Genomic DNA, 24460 nt, shown 5'->3' with positions numbered 1-24460 from the left:
TTAAATTCGTCCGACTTTTATGCGAAATAGGAAGCCGATTCTCTCTCGAGCTCTTGATTAAAAAATATTTCACAGGTGACATAAATGTCTCGAGAATTTTGATACAGAGAATACCGTAGTTGAAACGAAACCGTTTATAAATATCTACCTTTACTAAATAAAATCGTAGATCAACCACGTTCGATCATCCCGCTTTTCAACCAGTATCAATCGACTCAAAAAATATTTTATTTAATTCGTTTGACGATACTCCTTCCAAGTATTAAAAAGTCAAGTCGTGTTAAGTAATAGGTAGAGGGATAAGACAAAACGGGGAAAGTACTGCAAAGGAGTAAAAGGCTATGAGATAAAAGATAGGTCAAGATCGAAGGAGATAACCAATGGGAGGAAAGAGGAGTTTGAACGGACATTTTGGTAGTTACGAACAGCCACGAGCTGGGATCTCGGTATCCCACCCAGTATCCATGTGCTATTACTCGGAGATATACGTCGTCTACGCAATCCCGTGATGCATTGCGCGTTCAGCCGCGACTACTGGACGAGACACCCTTTCCACGCTTCGAATTTTCTCTCTCTCTCTTCCTCTCTTTCTCTTTCTACCATCCGTTTCATCCCTCTGTACATCGACTTTTCCCCGTTGCACCAGCACTCACCACCCTCTTTCCCTGCTAGCGTTTCTCCAGTCTCTCGCTTTCCCGACAAATAGCTACAATTACGTTCATGTGCCAATACATAACCCACCCTGCTGCCCTCGTCTTCCACAACCCTCTCTCCAATCCCACTTCTCTGCTTCCCTTCCGCTCTCCACCTATCTATCGGCCGAACAAAGTGCACCACTACGAGTCGTCCGTTTTCCGGCGATGTTCGCATCCGATACCGCATCTACGTCTTTCTATCTCGCCAGTCTCGTTCTCTTCTGGCTCTCTCTTCTCTCCATTCTTTCCTCCCCTCGTCACCATCTCGATCACTTGGCCTTGGGGACGAAAAACGACACCGGCAGGGAAAAAGTTTCGGCGACTCTGGCTTCTACAACTACTATTCCGAAGAGCAAACGGTACATTCTTTATCAGGGTTTTTCCAAGCTGTCCGGGTAATCTAGGAATTCAAGGGTGCAGGGATTTTTTCACTGTATTTCTATTAAGCATTAACGAATTGGAGATTCGTGTATCTCGATAAAGCTATTTCCAGCAGTGCAATAGCTTTTCCGATTATAATTTGTATTTTGGTAATTCATTTTTACGAATTTAATATTTCTATTTTAGTTCGTTTTTGGGATCAGCGTGTATGCTATGCTTTCGGCACTTCATTCTACGATTTATCTCTTTATCTTAACTTCTGATTCGTTCTTCCGATTTAACTGTTTTAGTTACGGAAGAATTGGTCGGTCAATTTTTCGTAAATGGTATTGACTTTGAGTCCGCAATTAGTGAAAAATAAGTTGCGTGACTCAACGTCTGAGTCGCCGATCTTGAATGGTTTAAGCGTTTCACATTTCCTCCATAAGTTTCAAATAAATTTATAGTCTCGTAATTGGATTAGACCCATTTTTCTTCCTTATTTTTTCTTAAGAATTCTTTCTATTTTCATTCTGTATCACGCTTTAACTTTCTACATCTCTATTCACATAAATCTAACGTACAGTAGTAAGAAAGCATTAAGCGTTAGTAACGTTTAAGAATATAAATGGCCGTTGGTAGCAGAAACCAAAGCTAATTGTCAGGGAACACGGAATTAACCCTTTGCCTCTTATATCGTGCAAAGTATCAAGGAATCAAGCCTGCGGTGCTGCTACTTCCTACTACCAACGTGTGCACATATATTATATATCTTATCTCGAGCATTTGCTACCTTTGCGCTCTCGTATCATGTTATTCGAAGAAAAAAAGAGGTCGAAGAACTGATCGTAAAGGTTCGAGAAATCACTTGAGGGAACTCTAAGGAATCATGTGGCAGCATTTATGTTGCCTCATAGCTGTGTGCGATATTTCTTGGCGACGATTCAAGAGAAATCGCGATGCTTGAATTACCTGGCTGCGAGAAAATAAAGCATAGAGGCTGCGTAGTTGCTTCCTCGGAACTCGGTAAGCACCTCGAGGTGCAAGGAATTAGACGTTACAGCGACGATACACACGTCTAGGGGGCGCGCACACACGAACGCAACTCACACGCAGTCCCTACGTTCGTTGGTATTAGCGTTTATATGTACAGTACAGCCGCCCGATGTAATTACGATAAAGTTAATGTAAGGGTGTGTCGGGTGGCCCAGCTGGCTCTAAGGTCGATCGACGACGTTCTGGGTGTAACAGGTGCTACCTTGTGAGTTTCAGAACATCGGTATAGCGCTTTTGTCGGCCAGCAAGCAAGCAGTTAAGATATGGGCCCAGCTGTGTCTTAGAAATAGGGTGCCGCGAAAACTTCGCAAACTCGACTCAACGGCAAATTTTTACGTTGTAGATGACGTTCGAACGAACTGTCGCCTGTGTTAACATTTCCATTTTTTGATAAAAACTGAAGAAATTCGATCTTTATATTCCTTTCATTGCGTGGAAGAATATTATATTTGGAATTATATATAAACAACATTGTATTTTAAAATATCACCAATGTTGATGTATTATCTTCGTCATTCTATCGTACTTTCTATCGCATTGTTCATTAATCGCATTTTTCTATCGGTAAGGAATTCCTTAAATGCGAAGAAAGTATGAAATAATTGTTAGATTCTTAAATGTGAAGGGAATATAAAGGAATTATCAATATGCACAATTTTATGTTAAGGATTTCCTTAGCATATGAAAGTTTTTGTTTGTTGAAACGAGAGATAGATTGATACTTTACGTGAAAATTTGTGAATTGCAATATGATTCCAATTCTAATATAGTATTATTCTTCACAAGAGGATCACAAAAGATAAGATATTTCTATTACCAATAATTGATCGGAGAAGCTTTTTACATAACTATTAAATATTCTCTCGTGAAAGGTTTGAAAGATCGAAGGACGAATAGATTCGATGGTGGCATGCAAGAAACAAAAGAAAGTGTATCGAATGACAAGGATTGAATCTGCTATCGAAGGTGTACGCCTACATTCACGATGCTAATTAATAAATATCTCTACGGCTAATGAATTGTGGTTTCTAATCATAGCGAATACATATAGCAGCACGGTAAGGCCAGTCTGATTGCGAATTAATTACTTCTATCGCTTCCATTTGCATATGCAAATCGCTGCAACAGAGTTGCAGACTTGGAGAAACTGTAAGAGAGATAGAGAAACAAGAACGAGAGAGGAAAAAGGGACGAGGGTTGGAGGTAAGAAATTTCCTGCTATCATCGCTGGTGTAACCTGTATAGGCAAACGATAAAACGATAGAGAGAAAGAGCGAACTTCCACTTATCGTGGAATTCGTTTCTATCAGGAGTTCTTGTAACAGTTCATGTTAACGACACTCGATAGCCCCGTTTATAGACATTATGTACATGCTTGTTCTGATCGTTCAATACGCGGCTCTTCTATAGGAGAAATTTTTAGTTAGTTGAACATCTATTAAGAATTCTTAATTCTTCGTTGATACATGGTGCAGGATGATCAAGTGCAATTGAAAATAAAAATCTTTCTCTTGTTAATATCATAAAATAAATTTGCTTCTTTACTAAAATTTATAACAAGGTAACTAATAGAAGATTTTTTAATAAATTTCTGTCGAATACATGTCTTTATGATAAAGGCATCAAGTATCACTTTTTAGTCGAATATATTAACTGTACTTGCATAAAGTATATAATATTGAAACTATAAGGTTCAGTGAAAAATTATTCATGCAGCGATTGGTTTTTATAATAAAAATATTAACTTTACATCTTTAGCAGAATATACCTAACCTAATTACGTAAACCGTGTAAAAAAGTATGATGTAAAAAATTCATAGAATAATTCGTTATCACAAAGAATATATGCCAAACAAATTTCTAACTCAATTATCTAAAGTTCATTGTAATCTGAACAATATATATTTCGTTTTATCGACTTAAACACGATATATCGACGCAGTCTGTAACTCGCGAAATTATAAGCATGTTATAATCCGCTTAACGTTGTCGGTGTTTATACCAAAGTTACTTACGCCTCTATTATATATTTACCATGCCTTTTATTCGGAGAGATCCCTCGTCGGTCCGAACTCTAATGAACAGCAACAACACTGTCGAGCGTATCTAAAGCCGACATCGTCAAAGTTAAAATCTGCCACGGGTTCATGGTGCGTAATGCGAGCTACGAGCAGACTATGATCTGATAACGTTCGAAGATATAAAAGGAAAATGGAACAAGGGTCCACAGAGCAGAAAAGAGGGTCGATCGTCCCGGCAATGGGTAGTACGATGTTGGCGAAGAACACCGGACCAGAGGTGTACGTAGATAGAAACAGAGTCGCGATAAAGTCGTATCTTTCTTATTGCTATCTTCGCCGTAATTCTCCCCAAGTCGCTAGGAACGAACACGCAAGAATAGCAACGAACGGTCAGCAGCAGCGAGCAAGCAAACAAGCAAGCAGTACGACGACAGGAGCAACGTTGCTCTGTACGCCTGTTTGTACGTACACACTGTCGAGATCTGTGCACAGCGGTGTGCATACTGACAGGATATATTTTAATGGTCGGATTTCTGCGCGCATGCACGTCCCTATCTTTCACGGTAACGACGCAACCAACCCCGTACGAACGTCATGCAAACACCGAAGGAAAATGGGGGTTGAGCTAGTAGGGACGAGAGAAACAGTGAGAGAGAAAAAGATTGAGAGAGGAGGGGAGATAGAGAGAAGTGCATACCAGAACTGGAATAGCGAAGAGGCGAAGGTATAGACGAGAAGGATGCATGTTAAAAGCGAATGTTCTTTTAACCGTTGCTACATTTTATCCCTGGCCTCGCGACTGTAAGATCATTAACCCCGTCCGTAAAAGCTACGGGACATTTTCGTCGTTTGTTCGCTTCCACACCTGCTGGCTGACTCCTTCTTCCTTTCTAAAAACATTCTATTCTAGTTATGCTGGCGTGCGCGAATGTTCATTCAGTTTCCACTGAGCGCGACGCGTGTAGTAACAATTCTTTTCAATGATATTCGCGGCAATGCCTTCGATGCTCTGCCGCGTATAATGAATTATGTAAATCAAAACGGGGAAGGAGTTCGCTATCACGCACCCTTTGCATACTTTTATGCATGACGGCGTAAAAGGTATACCGAAGTTCTTGCTACTGGCATAGATATAACTTCTTTGGAGAAGAAGAGGGAAAGAAGAGGTTAGAGCATCGTATTGTGTAGTTCACACAGATCCCGTTTCTTATCAACTTGCTCCTCTTACTGCATGCAATTTTGCAGTGTTACGTTAACAGTTTCTTTTGGTATTGGTTTTATTCGGCAATTTTACGCTTCAGTTAAGTTTCGAAGAAAAAGTAATGGTGTTTATACTTCGATAATCTTCGCCTAGAATTGATTCCTGTAGAATTCTAATTGAAGTCTTGATTATTTATGAGAAAATAGATTGCAAATTTTGTTCCTTGACTTGGAAACTTGAAGCAATAAACGGTTGTAATAATTACATAGTAACATTAAATAAAATAACATTTAAAAGATGTAATTATATTATCATAGTTCTATTATTTCCATACACAGACAATATAATAGCAAAATACTAATTAAAAAATCGTAATACAAAAAATTCCACAATTCTCCAAAATCTCACAGTGTCCGCATGCACTTCGCTATCTTTTCTATCTTCCTATACTCAAGGAAGTCGTTTCGCGAGGAAAAGCAAAAGTATCGGAGACGGACGAGTCAAGCATAGGAATAGATTGGACAGGCAGGTAGAGAGACGGACGAGGCAGGCATAGGGTCGAAACAGTCGGGTATGCCATACGTATTAGAGATCTAACTGACAACTGGCGGTCCTTAACATTCTCCTATCTCAAGCTTTGAATGATTTACTTGGATTCGCCACTGTTTAGTTTAAACAAACGCTATACCCGTACGGATACTGGTTGGTCTTCGCGTGCCACTATGCATCTCGTAACCAGGTAAGTTGGTATTGCTGTAGCGATTGCCTGGGTCGCTGTCACTGCCATCAAGTCGTTGTACAAGGTGCAGGCTCAGCAAAGTGGGGGCGGTACGACGGGGCCCAGCGGGGTTTCTACCCGTCGAGATGAGTACCGACGATTGCGGGACTACTGGTTGACCAGCCAGTACACCTACTGCACTGGCTGCATTCAACGCGTACCAACTGCACCGCAGATATATCGCTGTACAGCCTGATCCTTATATGGTGACTAATTGATTGCAGCCTGTGCGTATTACATTTGCGTTTTAAAGGATGCAAAATATACACTCGTGCCTATTCGGTTCAATTACATTCGCGGATCGAATCGAACTGGATCATGTTTTTTTCTTTCTGGAGTTACTAATAGAGCAATTGATTCGTGTATTAGTTCTCCTTCGTTTGAATCGAAAGAGCTACTGTGATTGATACTCGTAACTTCACGTCTGTTAGTTTAAGCATCTTCTTTATTTGATGTACTCTTCGAATATTAGTTTTTGGGTAAGGGAGTAAGATCGGGTTATTAGGGTCAGCTAAGCTCCAACATCTTAAAATTCAAGCTCGAAGTTTGGATAGAATAATCAAATAAAGTGGAATCGTTTGAGTTGATAGGATATTTGAGTCAAACTATTTACCATGTAATTGCATGAATCCAGTCAGAAGCAATGTTTGAGTGATCTGTAGATATGAAGACGGAATATTTGATAATGGAATAATAAACAATAAAGTACAATGTGTACATTGACAGCTCAATGACCATAATTCTATACGTAGGATTATTTATTGAAACGAAGAGTCGAATGAAAATAATGTGATGGTAAAATTTGCTTAAAAAACTATTTATATAGCTTGACAATTAATAATATTATTTAAATGTTATCTCAGAAAGTAACAAACTTTAAAATACTTTAAGTGAAGAACTTTTAAATGTATATGTTAAGATCAACCCAGCTTTTAATTTTAATTATCTTCTTACTCATTTAGATTCCGATCAGTTGATCATTAAAAATAACATATAGGAACATACATACAATTATATAATTTTAATTAGGGGGTAGAATCGCGTAGCATAATAATCGTATTTTAATAGCTAAGAACGACGCGTACATTCTAACTGCAAAGGTTTAACCCAATAGTTTGCACAGGCTCGATTCCTGCAATTTTACTTCCCTGGAAAAGATCTTTTATAATGTCCTGTGTCTATTATCCCTGTCTCTTATATCCTCTTGATCCGCGTCGTTACGTCGCAAATACACGTTGTCATTTACTTCCCGGTAAATTTCCCTCTTCATAAATACTTAAGAAATAGCGCAGAACGACAGGCTAATGTACGTTTAAATGTCACAGGAAATCCCTTCTTCCTTTCTCTTTCTCTGCCCCTCTTTTCGCTATCTCGTACGTTCAACATAACGCGAATTCAGTTCCGTAGCTTCGTGTTTATACGACCTCCATTCACTCGCATACAAAAGCCTCTAACCAAGAGAATTTGCAAAGATTCTAACGAAGAAATTTTTGAGCGTGTCCCCGGTGTCTCGGTACAATGTTCGATAATTGGCCACCCGTTTCCGTTATTGCAGTTGCCTTCTTCCTTGGCTAAACCCAATATCATCTCATCCGAGAACTTTGAACGGATTCCCGAGTAACAATAAATAGCTTCGTTAGTCCATGGATATTGGAAATCGGTGCAGGCGAGCTGGACAACTAATTAAAGACGGTATGAATGTTCCCGATGCGATTATCGGGGCCGTGCGCGGAATAATACGCACAACGAGTACAAATCTTAACATCGGGCCGATCGCTCGATTTGCTGCTGGTAATTGAAACTCTTGTATAAAGAAACAATAAGGATGTCGCAGCTAATTAACGAGCATGGAGATGCCTGTTCGAGCAAACCGGTGTAACTGATTCGCCCAAGAACCTTGGAAATCTCTTCTCGAATCTGCACGAAAGTCCAAACATCGCGACGCGCCGCGTCCTTCTAATCTTTCTTAGTCGCGCGATTTTCCCACTTAGCTTTTCTAAAGAATTTTACGAAGTAGGAGCTATTACGCTTTCGATTAAGATTTCCCAATATTCTGATTGCTCTTCAAATACGCCGATCGCGAGATCATTCACGCGGAATGCAATTAACTGATGCTTCTAACGACGACGGTTTTCTCGTTGGCGTTACCTTCAAACTTTTATTATTATCCCAATCCAAGAAATATCAGCTTTCATTATCACGACAGATGAACAGCAATTCGTAGTCGATTGTCTCTGTTGTAGGAACAGCAATCAGGAAGTAAGATAATTGATTGATCTAATTTCATAGATTTAGAACTGGACATATACTACGCAAACAAGCACCGATATTTAGTTTTCTGAATCAAGTTCTGCTTTTCGTCAGCAGTTCTACGAGTCATGAGATCAGAAGTGATTATTTCTTTCGAATCATTTTATAGATATTAGAATGAAACAAGAATACAAAAGCTTTGAGACAAAAATGTAACAATTTCTTGTTATACTATGTTTAGATAGTAGATAGTTCCATTGATCGATGTTTGATAATCAAATTTCTACTGACTACGAAAGAAAAATTGATTCTGGGTTATCATTAAACGGCCCTTAAACAAGAATCTAGATACTTACGTCAGCCAAAACGTCTGAAATTTCTGATTTCTCGATCCCCGGGAGATTTGTAATATTTGACTACTGACCAACTTTACGACTTTGCTATATATATATATATATTTGTTCTGCCTATACCTGGCTGAGGGTCGAAATATAAATGGTTTAGCCTCTTGATATAATTCAGACACGCACGTTCTACTGATGCCAAATGATTTATAGAAGTGGCTACAGGGACCACGTAGGATCAGTCTTTCTTAGAGGGACGATCAGGAAGGCGCGTTTGAGTGAATCTGAAACGAAGATCCGGCGTAACGCCCACGTCTGAACTCGAAGGTAACAAGTAACGATTTTCTGGCACGGACGTTTATCGCATGATAAATGAGGCGCGAACGTAACAACGACTTAATCCCTTTGACACATAACCATCAGTATGATAACTATCGCGTGTGTCGAGGATACGTCTCTCTTTTCTGAAACGAAAGGGAGACCAGATTTAACCTACGAGTTGACAATAGACGCGGAAGCGGCCGGTCTAGAGGATGAATGTTACATGAATGCCTCGTACTAGTACCACGATTGTCCAAGTCGTGTACCCACCGGCTGGAACGTGATGGAAAAACATTACTCTCGTTGAATTGCCGTAATTCGTAGGCTATCGTAACTTGTTCTCTCGTGAAGCCCACTACCGCCATTTCTCATCGCATGCCCGCGAATACGTTATTGCTGCACGTCGAGTTTCTTGTAAAACGATTACAATTGTAACAGCAGAATAACCGACCATTAGTTTCGTTACTTCAATATGGACATAGTTCACTTTTATTGAATCGTTTGATGAATTTCCGCTGACCTGTATAGACGACTCTCAGAGTTTCGATGAGATCAGTATAAAATGATATTAAAATTTGATCGTATATTTTCTTACTAAAGGAATTGTGCTGCTAATTTTGTTGCTGCTAAGATTGCAGAGGATAATTACCATACAAATAAAAGTAAATGAAGTATATACTATTAAAAGAAAGACGCTGTTCGTGAAAGAACTATTTGCGAATAATTTGCTAAATTTAAAGACGATGACTTCGATCTTGAGGATCAAGAAGATTCCTTCCAAGTGCTCCACAATTAATAAGTACCAACTAAAGGCATTGAGTAAGAATGAATGAAATAGAATGTTGAATTAAAACAAAATATATCTGAAAAAGAACATGTATTAAACCAAGTTTCCGAAACACAGTGTCATAAAACAGCGACGAAATTAATCGGAATTCATCGAACACATCGATACACAGTTTCCTTTGAAACTGAATCCTAACGACGTCTTTCGTCATTCATTAGAAATAGCTGTGGCCCGTATTCGCTCTCGAATTAAATGGAATGCACCGCATAATAGGAACGGGAATCGCGGACTAAACCGGACCAATGCAATCGAATGGCTATACGTCCGGCAGCCCCTGGTGACTGTTTAGTCAAACGTACGCCGATCAATTTACATTTTAATAGCTGATGCGGTTCGGACACTGTTATAACGTGCCAGTCTATTTGTGAATGGATCGATCGTTATCGATTTACCGTCTGTTTCCTCTCCTTTGCGAATCCGGCTCGTTACACGATTTTTCCTTGGACCACGGGTTCGGGTAACGAGAAGGTAAGATGGTATGACAACTGCTCGAGAGATTGGTAGAGAGGCTAGTCTGATTACGGCGCAATCATCTGCGATATCGACCACATTCCCGTCTCTCCTTTTTACCCTCCCACTAAGCTATCCTTCTTCTTCTCCGCGTATCTCGTTCTATCGTTTCTTTATCTCGTCTCGTTTCTTTCCTTCTCTCTTAGCTTCTTCCCTTTTGAGTCTTGACGGTTGCACGTCTCGAGGGCGCGATCCGAAGAGCTTCGCCTAACGATCGTTGGTCCTCTTTGCGACCAACCAGTTCCAGAATCCCCCTTTGTGACGGTCACACATGGAGAAGAGGTGTTTCCGCATGAACGCACGCAAAGTCGATGTCTATTGCGGAATTCGGACTGGACGCGACTCTGGGGCTCGGTCCTTTGCTGGATTCGGTGCGGTTGACCGATTTGAAACTAACGAGGTGCCCCTTTCTCGCCGTTGTATGGGGCTAGCCTTCGGGGACACACCAGTAGAAAAGCCTGATCGATCGAGCACCACAATTCGCCCGTCGTAGAAAGGTATACTCTCTCCAGCGTGGGACGTGACTAAACTACTTAGTCGTTACTTGCCTGCGACGATATCATTATCGTAAACGCCGACCGGCTAAGACAAATCGCGGCGCGGCTTTTAGCATTAATTAGCAGCAAATTATGGCCCAGCCAAGGCTAATACAAACGATGCCGACGTGCTATCTTCCCCCTCCCCCTCTCCGCTCCCTCCTGTCCAGATAAATCTCTTCCTCGGGGAATTACATATGAAGACGTTTACGATGCCCTATTCGATTTTTCTTGGGAAATTATGATGCTCCGCGTCGTTTAGAGGCGCCTCGATTAAGGGATGCGCTACGTGATTTATAAAGAGTAAGATGTTACAATGTGATACGATCAAAACGGAAGTAATTCTTCATGTTAGTCGGGAAAAAAACAAAGGTTTAATAAATTTGTTCGCTTCTTCGCGAGTTTCTGTGATTTGTAATGTTCGTGCTAAAATTACGTATCGTTAGATGGGGAGATCTTATCTTTCCTAATACATACCCAGTAATTTAATATAGAGGATCTGGTAATGAAAATGCGAGGTTGAGACCTTGAGACGAAGTCAGGATAATTTCCTTAGAAACCTTGATTAAATATACGAAAGGAAATTTCGAGATTGAAAGGTGGCCAGAAGCCACTTCTTGTTAATCGACTCGGTTCTAGTCTTGTTACTTTTGTTTATTTTTAAGCGAGAAATTGCTAATTCTCTCAAAAGAATGTTATTACCTATTCTGTACAATATTCTCATACTAATTTTCATACGTATCAGAAGGTCTGATCTTTTGTAAGTAGAACAGTCCTACTTTCACTTGTAGTCAGACAATGAAAGAACATACTAAAAACTACATATCAATGTTATGATAGACACGCAACATATTTGGGAATATTTTTTATTGCAAAACGTCGTTTCAAATAAGGAATCTCAACGATCGTTCTCTGTACCTGTTTGCAATAGTCCTTCGAAAGACGAGGAACATCGATACGCGCGTCGACATAATTTCTTTTTTGTCTCTTGCCTTCGTTTCGATCATTTTGTAGAAAATTAGATTTCGACGAGCTTATACGTCGTCGCTGACGGGATAAGAGAAGCTCGGTAAAAAAGCGTGATAAAGAAAAGTTCTGTATTTCGACGAATCAGTGCAGTGAGAAAGCCCCGACGATCTAGTCTAGCAGACGTCAAAATTACTTTGCACTGTTCGTCCTATAAACCCTCTTCGATCTTCACTCGTCCTGTCTCTATCTTTTTCTTCCTCATAACCTTTCTTCCTTTTTTTCTCTCCTGCGAACGGAGGAAGCTTCTTCCATCGTTCCAACGATTACACATTCACCTTGCCAACTGCCGAGAGGAAGATAGACGTTGGCTGCTCCGCGAAATTGTCGAAGGTAATCGAACTGTTCTTGAAATCACTTGGAAACTAACGGCGCGGCAGAAACAAAGGAAATTACGCACAGTATCGTGCCACTGAGTCGTGGTATGCTTCCTCTTTGCCGGCGTAGCCTAGCAGCCTCTTTATTCAACTGTAGCAGTGGAACCAGGAGGCGTGCAATAATGCAAGAGCGCGAGAGAAATCCGCATGAGAGAGCGTTTCTGTTCTTCGTTAGTGATGGGACGAGAACGATGGCGAAACGAGGGACGGGGGACACGGGCCCGAGTCGATCTCAACATCTACCTCGCCGGAAAAGGAAACGTCCTGCATCGCGAAGTCTGCTCTTTACACAAGATCTAGCGTGGGTACTTCGGCCTGAATGCCTTCCCTATACTATTCCCCGCGTGATTTTAAATAACACTTTTATAACTCCTCCGTTAGCCATCTGAAATTACGAGTCCTATTTGTTCTCTTCGTCTCCGAGACTCATTCGAAGTACGTACACTTTAACGAAGGTGAAAGAGCATTCAGTTAATTCATTGTCTTCAGGAATTTAAGACTGGGGAAGGTTTTACTTCGGATAATTGAACATCTGATGTCGTTGAGAGGTTTATGGGATTTATGGGTATTTGGAATCTAGCTTTATTGAGCAGTGTTGGATGACGATTGGTTTTAAGGAATTTTTCTGTGATTATAGGGTGGAATGTCAAATAATGATCGAATTTTAATGTACTTCTCTGTGATTATGGAATACAATGAAGAAGAAGTGAGATTAGCTTGTAAGATTTTCGTGGTATTGTAAAATTTGAATGATGATCAAGAAACAAATTTTAGTCGAAACAATCATAAGCAAAAACATCTAAATCCATTACAACTTCAAAGTGATCCAATAAAGTTTTAAAATTAATTCTTACTAAACGTAAAATCTCTAACATGCAACATAAAATTATATAAACACTTTTGCTCAATAGTACGTTAATCAAAGAATGAACCATAATAGAGATTAAACTCAATAAGGTACGATCTCAATCTTCTCTATCTTTCCAAATAATTAGTCCGATTACATCGCAATTTAAGAGACCTCGGTACACATGAGTGCACGAGTAGTCATCTATCCAAATCGAATCATCATTAGTGCAAGCAGCATGAGTAAATTTCAGAACATTGGATTGTGAACCGAAGCTGAACGGTTGGACAAGAATGCATGATGTGAATTCATGCTGCGTACTCATTTCTTTTTTTTTTTTTTTTTAATTAATTATATGTCTGCAATAAATATCTTGTAACTGCCATACATTTCCAGACTGACTGAAAATTTTACCAATGAATTTTACAAATTATGACAATAGTGTTTCATTACAGTACCAATAAAATTTCAAAATATTTCATACAACACGTACGATATAAACATGCAAAATTTTTATGATAAATTTAAATATCTTTATGAGACAGTACGTGCGCGACACGATTTTTCATTGAATAAATAGACACCTAAAAAAAGTAGGAGATCGCGTGAAGGTAACTGAGAACACGTGGCTGAAAATAGCGAGAACAGGAAACAAGAGGTAGGAAACGCAGGAATGATCAGCTGTGATACTCTGCCTATGGATCTTGCTGGGTTGGCGCGACTCCTACCGTAGCGAGCACCTACCTAACGTGGCCGTTGTGTGGCTAATGCTCGTTATCTCGACGTGTCGACTATCTAATGGTCCCCTGTAATGGCCGGTCCAGCGATATATTGTCCATTTCTCGCAATGCGCGCGCTAACTCGTCCTCCCAATCTATGGCATTATTCCCGGCGGTTATTTTAGCTGATTCACCCTTCCCTCTTCCCTTGGTCGATGTGTGTCCCATTGCTGGTGTACCAGCTCACCCTTTGCCCCTCCATGGTGTCCTTGATTCACCTGGTAGCCCCAGTGGAGGAGAGCAGACGATTTGCATAGGGAAATCGCGGGGTCTCTTTGACGTTGTTGCGCATCGCATCGCATCGCGCGGCATGCAATGCATGCAGACCGGCTCACGACTTCCGCCTGGTACGGAGAACGGCGAAAAGAAGCCGAGGGGAACGATAGCGGGCAGAGACAATGCGAAATAAATATTGGGCTATCGAGCCGGCTGAAAAGCTAGCAGCCCTATAGTCGCATAGGCGTGACGCACGAGACTAGACATTCCAGATTTTCTGGCACGATAGTCCAGATTCTTCGTGGCTGATTCGGTCGCCTGCTGTCGGTCGTTAGTCTAAATGGAGTGACATTCGGGGAAAAAGAAGGACGATGCTGCCAAAGAAAAATGTGACCTGGAATTCAAGCTACGCCCGCTCGGCTCTGCGCTGTAATATCCAGTTTAAAAAATTTAATTCTTAATATCCAAGATTACGTTTTTTGACCTTTGCACTAACGGAGAATATTATTTAGGAATCTGTCTTTTACTCGTAATTGTCGTAATTTTTATAATTACCGCAGGGACGTGCAATTAGCTCAGCAGGCACTTCAGAGGCGCTACTTATCTTGAATAAGTAATTTAGTTAATTTTGGTAAATGATGATGGAGTAGCTGGAAATTGAGAATCTTTGTTTCAATCTTTCTTTTTTATAGATTAAATTACGCGGTATTTTCTGGTGTATAATTTTCTCGGTATTCGTTTTGAAATCTATCCATGCAAGACGTAGTTTTAGGAACTTGCAACATTGTCTTTCGACTTGCACACGCGAAAGTTCATCCAAGTTTTCGAAATATCTTCGGTAATGAGCGCTTTGCGAATACGTAATTTCCGTATTCCCCTGACTTTGTAAGAGGAATACGGTTCGCCGGTCGCTCGAACGTCCCTCGAGGGAAAAATTCTCGTCAACCGACTTCTCGCCTGCGACAACGTTTCACACCTATCGCGTTTCAACTGGAAACCAACTAAAATTGAGGGATTTCTTTCTCCACGGAAATCCTACTGTGACTTGATTGTCCGGCCTGCGATTTCTGTTTCGATTGTTGCCAACTTGAACGATTTTCCAACGGAGAAAATGGTTTCATAGAAATATTCTTCGTGCCATTGTGCAATTTCCGTATTTATATGCCGAAGTAGAAATATTTTATCCTTTTAATTTCTGCTTTAAAAAATGTTTATAAAATCTTTTACATTTACATATCAGTATGAAGTGTTTTATGATTAGACTTACGCAGTGTATTAACATCTTGTTAGAATGAATTAAGAAACGATAATCATTTAGCTTACGAAAGTCTTAGAACGAAATAGCACCAGTAATTGGAAAATCTTTAATTTTATCATTGTTGAAAAGATTCTATGTATTGTACTATTTCTTTCTTTTTTGTGATTCTACGTACTAATAACTGTTTAGTATCTTTTTTATTTCTCCTTGATAAGTACAATAAATTATGTTCAAATGTTATCTAAATTCAATTAATACAATATGTCAATACAAAAATCAAAAAATCGAATCTAACATCTTTGTTATAATATTTAAAATTTAAAGAATATACGAAGAATTTTGTAACTAGTAGGACCATGATATTACTTAATATTGCTATGAAATCAATATTTTTCTCAGAAAGGTAAATGTATAAATTGAAATTGTATGATCGTGTCTTCATCAAGAACTGTTTCGTCTGAATCAGCCCATTTAAAGTCTCGAATCAATGAAAAAGGGAATGAAATGAGAGAAGGCAACGAGCGCTAGTGGAATCAAAGGAACGTTAGCCTTTTAATACCGCGTCCTCATCCTCCGCTACTATCAATAACATTTCACCGGAAAATATTAAAATCAGAATTTCATATCCTTTGAGTAGCCTGAGTCACCAAAGAGAAATAATCAGACGAGCAATTTATGTAAGATTGTTTCCTTTCCAAACGTATTATATAATTCTTCATTTGTTAGCAATTAAAACGAAGGAAGAATCGTCGTCTAGCGAAGCAAATTTTACGCTCTATTCGTGCACATAAATACATCCCTTTTATTCTAAAAAAAAGTACTGTTCAAGTTCCTTCGCGTGACAAATTAAATAAATCTGAAATCTGCGTGTAACTAATAATTATTCGTTATAGAAAAGAATCCAAGCGAAAAGTGAAAAGAAGGAGCTCTACATATTTAAATCGCTGTTAAGTTCATTTTATAAACGAACGATAGTGACCAAAAGAATGGTGTATTGATTGATGTTATCGTTTACTGCTTAATAGCTAGTCGAACTAATTTTTAGCAATGTATCTATAAATGGGATCCAAGGTTAGATTATACATAAATGGTTGAACCTCATTATCACGTACCACCATCTAGCTCAAAGGAAACCGTGAATTAAGTTTAATTTCAGGGTCCGGGTTAACTGGTTCGGAAAGGGAATCAGGTATTTCGGGTAATTAGGATCAGAGCCACACCTCCTATAAAGAGCAATAAAAATGTTTAATCGATTCACCGTGATAAAATCGATTTTAGAGCAGAAGTTCCGCCCCAAGGAATAAAAATAACGGCGTTGCTTCGACCAAACCAATAAATACACTACGCCTCGAACGCGTTGCGTGTACGAAACTCATCAATTTTATAGTTTCTGTTGTTTATCCAGGTAATCGTGGCGTGTGTTTTTTGTTGCAGAAGAACGTAGAAGGGATCGGTGGTTTTAACTTGTCGGAAAATCAGGCTGATACTAAACTGTACGTGCATCCGTGCACGTAGTGACGTATATCCGGATGTATTCGTTTCCATCTTGCAACATAAGCTCGAAATGTTGAGCCGTCTGTCAGCTTTGCATGGTAAAGCTCCTCTATGACACTTGCTACGCAAATACGACACTATTATTTTTCCCGTCTCCGACCCGCCTGTTAAAAACGATTCTCTACTTTGTTCCTGTCTTTACATGGATGTAAACACGATGTTAATATCTCCGGTTATCCCCTACACCGTCGCGAAAGTATTCATGACGATCAAAATATACATCGCTGGAACGATAGGTCAATTGATGCTTTGACTATATATATATACTGAATACACTTCGATAATATTTCGAAGTAGAAAGCATAATAGTATAGATGTGCGAAAGAAGATTTTTTAATATTACAATACAAAAAAATAAATGTTATTATTTGTGTTGATCTTCCTATGAATTATAGAGCAACAAATTTAGAAAAATTAGATTTTAGAGCGATTTGCAAATTGTGGAACGAACGAAATATCTTCAAGATATTTATTCGCACTTTAAAAACCGAAATCGAATCGAGTAACCTAAATAAAATTACACAGAGAATTTAGTTTTGGAAAGGAAAGGAAAGAATAATACTAATAATAGGAATAAAATACAATTTACAAATTGCGTTTCGCGTATAATATTCATCGCTTCAAAATCTTTCCCACGGACAAAACGATAGAATAAAGTAGATTTAAAACCACAAGAGCGCGCAGACGAATCGAAAGACTAGATTCATACTTTCTTTATTATCCGCGAGCATCCACTTGTGTTTCGGTATTACGTTCATCGGGGAAGCTTGGTTGTACGTGTAGAAACGAACGAGAGATAGGTTGGAGGGGAAAGCGCGAATTAATTAGAGCCGCGCGCAGTGACGACTACAGAAAGAGAAGCGAAAGAAGAAAGCAGTAGTACCCAGCAGCAGCAGCGGCGCGAGGCAGTAGGGAGTGCAAAACCGATGAAAATCGCTGCTTTACGCGGATCATAAAAGTTACAAGAGGGTAGGAAACGCGTTGCACCGAGCCTTTTCTCTCCCTCTTCCCTGGGGTATATCCCTCCTTCTCTCTGTTCAAGTGGTAATACTAGCGGAGGTCAGAGAAACGGGGAACGAGCAGCGTTGGGAACAGTTTGCCAACTCGTTGAATGAGACTCGAACTCGATAGTGGCTACCTCGGCTAGTTCTAACCTGGATGACTGGTTGGCTGATTCGCTAGCACGTTTCGGTTCTTTGCCTCGCTTCGTCGATTCGCGTTTCTTCGCTTGTTTCTGCACTTTTGCATCAAACGTATATCCCCGACATAGCCTCTGATATACATCTATCCGTTTTCGCTGCTTCTTCGTGTCTTTTTGTGGTGGTAGAAGAGAGCATACACAGAGAGCCTGCCGTAGTTTCGTTCGAACGGATCGGCGAATCGATGAAGGGAGGCAAAGAGGGACGCTTAGCAAGAAATAAAACGCGAGCAAGCAGAAAGGAGGGAAGGGGAGGAGATGAAGGTAAGGAAAGGGTGATAGAGAGGAATCCTGAAGGTGAACGTCGAACCCGGTAGTACAGCAATCACGGATTGTTACACATACCGGTGTCTCGTTCGCCAACATCGCCTCTGTCTCCCTCGGAAAGGCCCATTCTCTTCTTCTCATCTTCTAGCCAGCTCAGCCGTACCGAAGCTATCTAGTTGGCAGGATACATCCGTCCGTACAGTTCCGGAGCACCACAATCACTAACTCAATCGCTATACACGTAGCCCGTCGTTCCACGGCGTACAACCGCGCCGCTACTACGAATACCGAGCACGAACTTTCAGTGTCCGTACCAACCGCGCGTTTTCCGCCCCCCTAAACGTTCGTTCAAACTAGAGAAAAAACTGGATGACTGGACAACCGGGACGCGAACTCGTGCTATTCTCCATTACGCCCTCTCCGAACCGACCTTAAAGAAATAGTCGTTTAAAAGAAGACGACAACGACCACGATCAACTACCACCGTCCAATACTCTCTTCCTGAAAGTTGTCCGATTAGAACGCGCCACGCGGGAGTGACCTGCATTTTCTGCTGACCACAGAAAGATGCTGGAATTAGGTTTATGGGCACCGTTTCGTTCGAAACTAGGTGTTTACCGACAAACGACCAGAATGTCATCACTACCTTTCCGCAAAAATCTGTGAATCGTGATTTCAAACGTTTAAAAAAAGTCCTTGTATTGGGATAATTTGTACGTAGTCCTCGTGTTTTTGTTTCGATCGATTAATATTAATTACATGAATTGATCGTTTCGTTCTTTTATATGATTATATTTTATGGTTGTAATGATTATTATGATTAAAAAACTCCATTCTATATTCTCAATTTATTTTTCCATAAGGAATCACCACTTACTCGGTTGTACCAGCAATTACTGGACGACCTTCTGTGTAACCTTCCACTCTGTATAAACTTTCGATTATAGAAACATTTACGACCTTCCAAGGTTATTCTCTTCAATTTGTGTCTTCAACTGCATATCCCGGATAATCTCAACCAATCTTGATTAAAACTGTCAATCACGCGGCACGAGGTATACGTCGCGGATTGGCGTGAAAAAGAGAATTATCCCTGGCACCCTCTTGCGTCACACAATTTTCATTGCGCATCCTATATTTATTAGTTAGCTTGGGGCAAATCATCGAGACTGTGCGGCACCGTCAACGTCAAGCGCCTTTGCGTCGCTGTCGTCTTTACGGCTGCTACACGCCTTTTTATCCAGTTGTACGGAAAAGGCGATGCGCAAACGTCGAGGATGCGGCTGTGCTGCTTTATTAGGTATGCATCGGGGTAGACACGGCGGAGAAAGGAGAAGAAGGTGGCAGTGGATAGAACTTCGTGATTCGCAGCCAGCGTTATTAACGTCCAAGCGCTAGAGGCGAGCCTCGATCACATCGCGTTCGTGATAAATCGCTCCGGTGGCTTCCCCCGGCCTCCTTCGCCATTATGTCTTGTACGTTTCATTACAAATTTCCTTTAGTGTCGTTAGGGTTGCACGTACGTGCACGGCCACGCATACGCCAGCATTTACCGAGTTGAGTTAGGAAAGAAAGAGAGAAGTATTTATTGTGGGACGATGCTGAACGGACAAGGTAAAAGTGAACGCTCTTTTACACAGTCCGTTGGATATTAATTCTTGCTACGAAAACGAACAGAGGAAGCAGATATTCCTGTCTCTTTTTCGTTCTCATGCAAGGTGCTCCAGTAATCATCCGGTACGACCGGCAAGAGGACAATTCTACATATGAAAATATAGTTAGAACGTCGAATAACATTTTTTCGTATGACGCTTCGTTTGTGAGAAAATTGAGTTTGAAAATTTGTCAAGTGTACTTGACCTTAGCTAATTCAACACTGCACAGGAACGACTGATCCACGGGAGAGTATTATATGTGCGGAAATAAGTCGACAATGTAAAATGAAATTTTTTCATAGGACGCTCCATTTCTGAGAATATTAAATTTGAAAATTTATCAAATGTACGTGTATCAGGCCAATTCTCGACTAAGCACGTTTAATTCTATTTTCTTTAAATATTATTTTCACACGTAGAATAACCTCTTGCTCACACACAGTCGATAATTAGTCTGATTCACGTATGTTAAAAATATTTTCAATTTTATCGAAAACGAGACACCGTATGAACAAATTTTATTCTATATGTTCGAATTTATATTTGTTTTTATTTATTTGTATTATTTATATTTATTTGTATTTATTTCCTCAGGTGAAATTATCCCCCTTATTGGTTGTACCGTAATTACTGAGACACCTTGTAGGTGTGAGCGTATCGAGAACGAGGTTAACTTGAAAATTCCAAACAGGAAAACCTGAATTTTGCATTAAAGCTTTCGTGGAAGACTAGGCTCATGTTTATCCATAGATACTTTAGTAAAAGTTCGCTATATACGAGGAAACTTCATAATCATATTTTCCATGAGCAGATTATCTCCCTTTCAGCAACATCTTCTAGAGGAGGAGCTTTCTATAGAACCATGGATGTGATTGAAAGTGAAGGTATTTCGTGTCTTTAGGTATTGTCAATAGTTGCGAAGTATATGCGAAACAAGAATTACTATGTTTAGTTATTATAAATTACAGTGGTAAGGTAAAAGCACATTCTGTCGGACTTGCTAATTTTTTTTGAACTTATGTATTGACGTATAAATGTGCGACGTCATCCGTGCAAGAGAAACAACGGGGAAGCTCTTACTCTTTACTTCTCTGTGTGTCGTTTTGCGAAACCAGTCATAAACATAGATACAGATATATATTTGAAGACAGGACAAGGCGAGTCGTCGTGAGTTTCTTAACCAAGTTGATGCTTTATGTTATCTCTTTGTCTTTAAGTTGTAAGCAAGATTTGTTTGAGAGAATCCACTGAGCTTTTATAAGACTATATGAATGACACGTTCTTTTATAGAATTTTGTATAAGACAACATTTTAGCATACATTTAAAACGAACCTATTTATTCTTTTTATACGTAAGATACTTTTCTGCTTCCATCAATGGAAACATCTCGAATCCCCCTCAAAGTCTCTTCTCTCTTTGACTCGATTTGTGTTTGGTCAGGCGATCGGGTCGCGAGATTCAGCGGCGTGCGTCTTCAAATAACGATTGCCGGTAAACGACCACGAGAAATAGAAAGTAAGAGTCGAACGAAAAGGATGTACGTTCCCAGGACGGTGTGTATCGGGATCCTAAGTCGATAGGACGATTCGTGGCGTATTTACGACGGTAGGATTCTTGCGATCGTACACTTGCTCTTTTCCTTCTTCGTGTCCTGAGACGTTTGAGTCCGCAGCGCATCGCTAATCAGCTAGTAGCCCTCTAGAAACGGTATCGTCTGCCACTACTGTGTACACTTAACCAACAACCTCGCGATGGTATTCGTGCTCGTTGTTTTCGAGCAGCAATGCCGCGTCCCTAGAAACCTCAGAAGCCCTAGTCCCGAGAGCCCAAGCAGCGGCGTCGTCATTCTATCCATACCACGACATTGCGTACACAATTATCGAAATGGTAACAGGTACCAGAGAGGCGAACCTGGTATGTAGGCTATCGACTAAATCCAGTCAAGAGACCCGACCTACAGCGAGTTAGAGGGAGAAGGACGGTTAAGGGAGAGACACAGAGTGGACAAGGGTCTTCTTGCATCGCACGAAGTGGAGAGGCCTGGCTAGGTAGATTCACCCGTTTACGTACACCCCTTGGGCTTGTCATGCGGCAGCTATCGGCCGACTGCGATCGAGAGACTGGCTGTATCCCCCAATGCCACCTTGTTCTCAGTAGCTATGTCGGATCCGACAGGCGTGTGCTCATCGCTTACCACGATGGCTTCTCTCTGTCTCCCTCCGTGTCCACCTATCCATCCATTTACCTACTCTGTATCTCTCTCTCTTTCTCTCTCTTTCTCTCACTCTCTCTCGGTTCTCTGTTCTCTCAGCTTCCTACTACTCCTCTCGATGCACTTGCTTTACCATCACCAGCTCACCGACCGAACCTCAACGCTACCCATCACCGGACTGGTAGGTTATTTCGGAACCACGTGGGTGGCTGTCTAACGAGATATACAAGGAACACGTCCCGAAAGTGGGACAGGTAACTGAAGGACTAGCAAACTGCACTTAGATCTCTACGCTATACGAATATGCCAGGATAATCAGGGTAATGGTACTGTTATAATCGTTCCGCAAATTGGCACTTGTATCGTTCCAACGACCGTTCGATCGATAGAAGAACAATAGGCCGAAGATCGTGGCATCTCGCTTGCAAATAGATTTGACCCGATCATCGATCGGTCCTTTTTGCTCTTCAGTCTGAGAGCAATAGCAAGGTTAGAGGCAAGCTTTCATTATACCTCCCACGGTATATCGGTACTCATTGTAAGCAGCGATCGTCTTTGCTTTGCATTTCGCGGGCTTATTTATAGAGATCATGCAAAACGGAAGGGAGAGACGAAGGCTGATTGCGCGTGTACGACTCGGTACGACATGTCGTGCAGTAGATGTTGTATAGCGGACACATCGTTGGGTAACGGTGTCTTTGTCGAGGGTGTAATCGTTCCTCTTTCTCTCTGGTCGGTTCTCGGCTCCGAATATTCGTTTGCCCATGTGTTTCCTGCGAGCTAATTGCAACGCGAGCGCCGTTACTCGCCTGGTTGGATTATGCGAACGGCCAGTGCCGTTAATTTCGTGCACGGTCTTAAGTGCCCCGTCCACAGGCACGCTAAGGATGAGATCGACTGAAACACGTCCAGCGGCTACATAATTGCGTCGGCCATATATCCTTTTAATGACACATTTGCTTTCCCGTGAAATTCGAGTAATTATTTCGTGACATTAGATTGCCAGCCTTGAACCCCTTTAGCTACGTTGCAATTAGATACGTGTTTCGTAAATGCTCGGTGGAATTCGTCGAAGAGATATGTGCACTGACCTTGACCCCTAGTCGTGCCATATCCGACATGATTTATTGGCCTGAATGAATGATGATGGATTGTGTCTACAATGCATTGTCGCTTCAGAATGGTCTTTCGTGGACAATCTAACGGTTATCCTTTTATTATCTAAAGCGAAATCTTTTTTTAAAAAACTCTCGGCTGAATAAATGTTTTATACAATATATCAATCTACATATATTGTGGAGTATGAGTGAATGTAGTATGCGATACATTAATGTGTCATTTTGGGCGTGTTTTTTTTTTCTGTGTTAGTTAATCATTCAATTTTTTCTGAATCATGATACTGCAAAATCATATTGTTCTTGGGACATTCAACTTTTACACTAAGTAATTTGCATCGAATAATTTATACTAAATATTGTATATTCTATATATATCCAACGATCAAGTGAACTCACAAGATAAAACAACCTCCACACAAATCGAGGAACAAGGATAAAATTGTACTATGCTAAAAAGAAGACTAACGAACCAGTACAGTAGAATGAGGAGCTTCTTTGCAGCTCTACATAATATTTTCTATATTTTTGCAATCTAGAAATTTGTGTAGATTATAAAATCATCGAAAAGTCTCACTACACGTTGGTAAATAATTAACATGGAATTTCGTAGTGAAATTGAAATAGACCTACTGCATTACGTCTCTCCTCCTTTTACACGATATTTTCTACGTTTTTCCATTAAAAATATTAATTAAATTATGAAATCATATAAAGATCACACGAGAGATCCAATGAAAGAATCGACGTCGTTTTTCGTAGGGAATTTTTAAAAACGTTGACTGATGGAAACCAATATGGACCGATTGGATAAACTCTTCTTTCGATGGCGAGCGAGTAAAGTTAATCCCCGCTTTAATTACATACCACAGATATGTCGCCTAAACGGGTCGATGTCAACCGTTGGAGGATTGTGGCTCGAAGGTGTGACCAGACTCGTTCAGGGCTGAAAGTTAGAGTGACCATCGAGTCGTCCTTTCTAATGGCAGAATACACGCGGTGGATATTCGACGACGAATAGAATCGATTATAGCCA

At 40.5% G+C, this 24460-nt stretch overlaps 2 protein-coding genes across 5 annotated transcripts in view; one reads left to right on the top strand and one right to left on the bottom strand.

Moving 5' to 3' along the window:
- The window catches only part of LOC138183283 (autophagy-related protein 16-like), a 317854-nt gene extending 300686 nt beyond the window's left edge, over positions 1 to 17168 (top strand). Inside the window, exon 9 of one of the 2 annotated variants that reach the window (XM_069119972.1) lies at positions 16860 to 17168. In XM_069119972.1, coding sequence (XP_068976073.1) covers positions 16860 to 16937 — 78 coding nt within the window. In that variant the 3' untranslated portion in view covers positions 16938 to 17168. Of the gene's footprint in view, positions 1 to 16856 lie in introns of both variants that reach the window. The other variant, XM_069119971.1, reaches the window with a different exon arrangement.
- The window catches only part of neo (ZP and PAN domain-containing protein neyo), a 247095-nt gene that overhangs the window by 27834 nt on the left and 194801 nt on the right, over positions 1 to 24460 (bottom strand). The window lies entirely within an intron of this gene.

The sequence above is a fragment of the Bombus flavifrons genome, chromosome 9 (assembly GCF_040668555.2).
Source record: "Bombus flavifrons isolate JBK064 chromosome 9, iyBomFlav1_principal, whole genome shotgun sequence".
Taxonomy (NCBI): Eukaryota; Metazoa; Arthropoda; class Insecta; order Hymenoptera; family Apidae; genus Bombus; species Bombus flavifrons.
This window is presented reverse-complemented; position numbering and strand designations above follow the sequence as displayed.